The sequence below is a fragment of the Salmo salar genome, chromosome ssa14, assembly GCF_905237065.1.
Source record: "Salmo salar chromosome ssa14, Ssal_v3.1, whole genome shotgun sequence".
Lineage (NCBI taxonomy): Eukaryota > Metazoa > Chordata > Actinopteri > Salmoniformes > Salmonidae > Salmo > Salmo salar.
In genome coordinates, this window is record NC_059455.1 from 41,967,526 (window position 1) to 41,973,525 (window position 6,000).

The following is a 6,000-nucleotide window of genomic DNA, read 5'->3' on the forward strand; positions in this document are numbered from 1 at the left end:
TACCTACCGCCCCTACACTCTAACCACTAGGCTACCTACCGCCCCTACACTCTAACCACTAGGCTACCTACCGCCCCTACACTCTAACCACTAGGCTACCTGCCGCCTCTACACTCTAACCACTAGGCTACCTACCGCCCCTACACTCTAACCACTAGGCTACCTGCCGCCCCTACACTCTAACCACTAGGCTACCTGCCGCCCCTACACTCTAACCACTAGGCTACCTGCCGCCCCTACACTCTAACCACTAGGCTACCTGCCGCCCCTACACTCTAACCACTAGGCTACCTGCCGCCCCTACACTCTAACCACTAGGCTACCTGCCGCCCCTACACTCTAACCACTAGGCTACCTACCGCCCCTACACTCTAACCACTAGGCTACCTACCGCCCTACACTCTAACCACTAGGCTACCTACCGCCCCTACACTCTAACCACTAGGCTACCTACCGCCCCTACACTCTAACCACTAGGCTACCTGCCGCCTCTACACTCTAACCACTAGGCTACCTGCCGCCCCTACACTCTAACCACTAGGCTACCTGCCGCCCCTACACTCTAACCACTAGGCTACCTACCGCCCCTACACTCTAACCACTAGGCTACCTGCCGCCCCTACACTCTAACCACTAGGCTACCTGCCGCCCCTACACTCTAACCACTAGGCTACCTGCCTGCCCCTACACTCTAACCACTAGGCTACCTGCCGCCCCTACACTCTAACCACTAGGCTACCTGCCTGCCCCTACACTCTAACCACTAGGCTACCTACCGCCTCTACACTCTAACCACTAGGCTACCTGCCGCCCCTACACTCTAACCACTAGGCTACCTGCCGCCCCTACACTCTAACCACTAGGCTACCTACCGCCCCTACACTCTAACCACTAGGCTACCTGCCGCCCCTACACTCTAACCACTAGGCTACCTACCGCCCCTACACTCTAACCACTAGGCTACCTACCGCCCCTACACTCTAACCACTAGGCTACCTGCCGCCCCTACACTCTAACCACTAGGCTACCTACCGCCCCTACACTCTAACCACTAGGCTACCTACCGCCCCTACACTCTAACCACTAGGCTACCTACCTGCCCCTACACTCTAACCACTAGGCTACCTACCGCCCCTACACTCTAACCACTAGGCTACCTACCGCCCCTACACTCTAACCACTAGGCTACCTGCCGCCCCTACACTCTAACCACTAGGCTACCTACCACACCATATACAATGATGTTGTTCACTAGGGCCCACCTAACATGCTTACTATAGAAGTGTCACTTCTGGTTAGCTTTGTTTAGCACTATGACCTGTCCAGTGTTACTACAGTCAAGCATTGGCTAATGGCTGTGTGTGCTGTGTTGTGCAGGGTGATGCAGGACAGGAGAGAGCAGGCCAGACAGGACCTGAAGGGACTGGAGGAGACTGTGGTGAGTAGACGTCTATAACTGCACCTGCTTTCTCCTTCCACTGCAGCCACACTCAGGCACATGAACACGGATGAAATCCCAAATGACCTACTGTACATTGCCCGTTATTGTCCATCAAAAGTACAACTCAAAGCAACTATTTTCGGACCAGTTGCATACGTAAAAAGATAAGACTGTTTGTGTGTTTTTAATGGACAATCACCTCCGTTGATATATCCAGAAACGGATCGCTCCCATAGAAATAGCCTTAACCTCTTCTCTCTTTGTCCCCCTTCCCAGGCCAAGGAGCTGCAGACCCTGCACAACCTGAGGAAGCTGTTTGTCCAGGACCTGGCTACCCGAGTGAAGAAGAGTGCTGAGATGGACTCTGATGATACAGGAGGCAGCGCAGCTCAGAAACAGAAGATCTCCTTTCTGGAGAACAACCTGGAGCAGCTTACCAAGGTTCACAAACAGGTATGTACTCTGTACTGTACAAACAGGTATGTACTCTGTACTGTACAAACAGGTATGTACTCTGTACTGTACAAACAGGTATGTACTCTGTACTGTACAAACAGGTATGTACTCTGTACTGTACAAACAGGTATGTACTCTGTACTGTACAAACAGGTATGTTCTGTACAAACAGGTATGTACTGTACAAACAGGTATGTACTCTGTACTGTTCAAACAGGTATGTACTCTGTACTGTACAAACAGGTATGTACTCTGTACTGTACAAACAGGTATGTACTGTACAAACAGGTATGTACTCTGTACTGTACAAACAGGTATGTACTCTGTACTGTACAAACAGGCATGTACTCTTTACTGTTCAAACAGGTATGTACTCTGTACTGTACAAACATGCCTTCCCTGTAGCTCAGTTGGTAGAGCATGGTGTTTGCAACACCAGGGTTGTGGGTTCGATTCCCACGGGGGGCCAGCACAGAAAAAAAAAAAAAGAAAAAAAAAAGTATGATATGTATGAAAATGTATGAAATGTATACATTCACTACTGTAAGTCGCTCTGGATAAGATCTGCTAAATGACTAAAATGTAAATGTAAACAGGCATGTACTCTGTACTATACTGTTCAAACAGGTATGTACTCTGTATTGTACAAACAGGTATGTACTGTACTGTACAAACAGGTATGTACTCTGTACTGTACAAACAGGTATGTACTCTGTACTGTACAAACAGGTATGTACTCTGTACTGTACAAACAGGTATGTACTCTGTACTGTTCAAACAGGTATGTACTCATCATACCGCTTCTCGTAACCTGGTCCCAGATCACCCCCCCCAACCCCCCATAGCCTGGTCCCAGATCACCACCCCCCCATAGCCTGGTCCCAGATCACCACCCCCCCATAGCCTGGTCCCAGATCACCACCCCCCATAGCCTGGTCCCAGATCACCACCCCCCATAGCCTGGTCCCAGATCAACACCCCCCACCCCTCCATAGCCTGGTCCCAGATCAAACCCCACCCCCATAGCCTGGTCCCAGATCAACACCCCCCAACCTTCCCAGATCACCACCCCTCCATAGCCTGGTCCCAGATCAACCCACCCCCCATAGCCTGGTCCCAGATCAACACCCCCCACCCCTACCCCCATAGCCTGGTCCCAGATCAACACCCCCCACCCCTCCATAGCCTGGTCCCAGATCACCACCCCCCACCCCTCCATAGCCTGGTCCCAGATCAACACCCCCCCACAGCACTAACAGACTGGCACTCAGGCTACACTTCTAGTGCTTTTGGAGATCACTAACTTGTTGTGTTCTCCCTCCTTCTTTTTCTCAGCTGGTGCGTGATAATGCAGACCTGCGTTGTGAGCTTCCTAAACTGGAGAAGCGTCTGCGTGCTACGGCTGAGCGGGTCAAGGCCCTGGAGTCAGCCCTGAAGGAGGCCAAAGAGAACGCGGCACGCGACCGCAAACGTTACCAGCAGGAGGTGGACCGCATCAAAGAGGCCGTCAGGGCCAAGAACATGGCCAGGAGGGGCCACTCCGCTCAGATCGGTGAGGAGAGACACACACACCTCCCATAATGCAGTGCGTCTTTTAAAACAAATTGTTGTTCAGTATATGAATGGATGCCATTCCTAAACTCTTGTGTTCCTCCCTCTGCCCCCTCTACAGCCAAACCCATTCGTCCTGGCCAGCCCCCAGTGGCGTCCCCCACCCACCCCAATGTGAACCGCAGCGGAGGGGGTTTCTACCAGAACAGCCAGACCGTGGCCATCAGGGGAGGAGGAGGCGTGAAGCCAGACCAGAAGTGGGTGACTGAGACTACTGCCTCAATGAGGATAATATACTGCAGAATATGAGGAACAGAGGGAGAGCCTGGGCTCAGACCGCTGAGGTCAGGTCAGAGGTCAGGAGGCTAGAGTAGAGACAGGAACTGATACAAAGATGAGACAGACAGGTCACTGCCGGCATGATAGCCATAACACATAACAAAAGCAATGCATGGGTTGCTGTCTTACCTTATCCACAGACTGCTTACAGGGTGAGGAAACATATGTCAGTTTGCAATTTGGGTGAACTACCCTTTTAATGGTTGAGGCTTGTGTGAGTGACAGCTAACCTGCTGCACAGAGCCTGTGAGTGTAGAAGCCTTCTGAAAGGATTTCCTACCATAAATGAACAGATTAGAAATAGTAAAGCTTTGAAGAACACTGCTGTGTGGTTGAAAGGCCTTGACTTTTCTGGAGGACAAAGCTAGCAAGGATCCTGTAGTGATATGAGTCATGTTTGTTTCTTGCTAACCCGTGCTGATCACATTACCACATGTACATCACTCTAGGAAGATGCCAGTAAGATTTTTGTGTTAATAATATCTGGGTGAAGTCCACTAACAACCCTCTCTCCCTCTCCTACCTTTCCTCTCTTCCCCATATTCCCTCTTCCCATCTTATCTTCTCACCTCCCCCCTCTATCTCTCCCCCACTTCTCCTCTCTTCCTCTCTCCCCCTCTCTTCTCCCCACAACATTTTCCTCTCCTCCTCTCGCCTCTGAAGCAGCTGAGGACAGGATGGGGTGTGACCACAGAAGAAGCAGAAGGATATCACCCTGACAACCTGTTATCCTATTATAGCCATTGGCTCCTTGCAGGGTATATATTAGAGTGAGGGAGGAGTTTTAATATAAATATAGAAATATTCCTTGCCTGTACAGATCCACCTACCCTCATGTTTCTTCTCTCTGAAACAAACATGAATAACAACAAAGAAATGAATTGAATATGGAAAACAACACAACATCCACCAACCACAGACACAGAGGGCAGTCTTGGTGTTATGAACGACACGTGACTTGAATGTGTAGCTTTGTTTCGTTGCACAGTTTGTTGTCTTAAGGTTTAGTCTGCACTGTGCCAAGTTGAATGTTCTGTAACCAGGTTTTCAAAAGAGATGAGAGGAAAACATAAAAAGCCACTGGGAAAAAAAGAAAGAAAAAGATGATTGATAACACAGATGTATTTTTCACTAATCTCTTGTACAGCACATTTCCTTATCCTCCTGGTTGTACAACACTTCTTTCTCTGAATAGATTTTACAAGCTTGTTGAAAGGTCTGAACCGAATAGATGGCGATTGAGCACTCCTGTCCTATTGTACAAGTGTAATATGGCACTGTACCTGCTTCCTTATGAGGTGTTTGGATTTGAAATGCCAAGAGGTGGGACTACAGTGTGGATTTATTTCATGACAGAATACCTGTGGTGGCCATTGTTTTTAGTGTAAGGGAAATAAAGCCACATGCTGGTGAGGTGGCTACATTAAACATATGTGAGAAGGAAAGAGGAGTCCGATCAGGAGCGAGCTGTCATGTCTGCGTCCCAAATGACACCCTTTCCCTTATATAGTGCTCTTCTTTTGAACAGGACCAATAGGGCTCTGGTCAAAAGTAGTGCACTATATAAGGAATATGGTTATATTTGGGACACTACCTATACCTTATCACAGCCTATTCAGTCAATTTAATGTGCTGTTTTTAACGGTTTTAAATGCCGGTTGTTATTTATCTATCTGCACATAGGAGCACATGCATAGACTACTGGTCCACTGAGCTAGATGGCCCACACATGCTCGTCCTGTCCTAGCTAGGTCTTCTCATCCATTCACCACCTTTGTCCTGACCGCCTCTCTAAACAAACCAAGGATATTGGCTGGTTGCTGTTTTACATTTTCTTTGTACATTTGAACTGTTTATAGTATCTTGTTGTTATCAAGGGGCTCCCATGTGGTGCCCTCCCTGTCATGTGAAGTGGATTAAACAACGTTAATAAATGATGCTATTGGATACTGCTATATTTTATCCATCCATCTATTTTGTTTGAATCAATACTTTTCCCAGAGCCTTATATTGAGAATTAGACTTTTCCAAAAATATATTTTTTTAATTATCTGTATCTCTAAGGCTAACAGTTACTACCCATAGAGTCAGCTCTAAGGCTAACAGTTACTACCCATAGAGTCAGCTCTAAGGCTAACAGTTACTACCCATAGAGTCAGCTCTAAGGCTAACAGTTACTACCCATAGAGTCAGCTCTAAGGCTAACAGTTACT

The 6,000-nt window shown here is 48.3% G+C and overlaps 1 protein-coding gene across 2 annotated transcripts in view; it reads left to right on the forward strand.

Annotated features, from left to right (window-relative positions):
• LOC106569631 (kinesin-1 heavy chain) overlaps positions 1 to 5,742 on the forward strand; it is a 42,467-nt gene extending 36,725 nt beyond the window's left edge. Inside the window, exons 21-25 of one of the 2 annotated variants that reach the window (XM_045694396.1) lie at positions 1,378 to 1,438; positions 1,718 to 1,894; positions 3,233 to 3,449; positions 3,570 to 3,705; positions 4,451 to 5,742. In XM_045694396.1, coding sequence (XP_045550352.1) covers positions 1,378 to 1,438; positions 1,718 to 1,894; positions 3,233 to 3,449; positions 3,570 to 3,705; positions 4,451 to 4,457 — 598 coding nt within the window. In that variant the 3' untranslated portion in view covers positions 4,458 to 5,742. The remainder of the gene's footprint in view (positions 1 to 1,377; positions 1,439 to 1,717; positions 1,895 to 3,232; positions 3,450 to 3,569; positions 3,706 to 4,450) is intronic. The other variant, XM_045694397.1, reaches the window with a different exon arrangement.
• Positions 5,743 to 6,000: the final 258 nt, after the last annotated feature.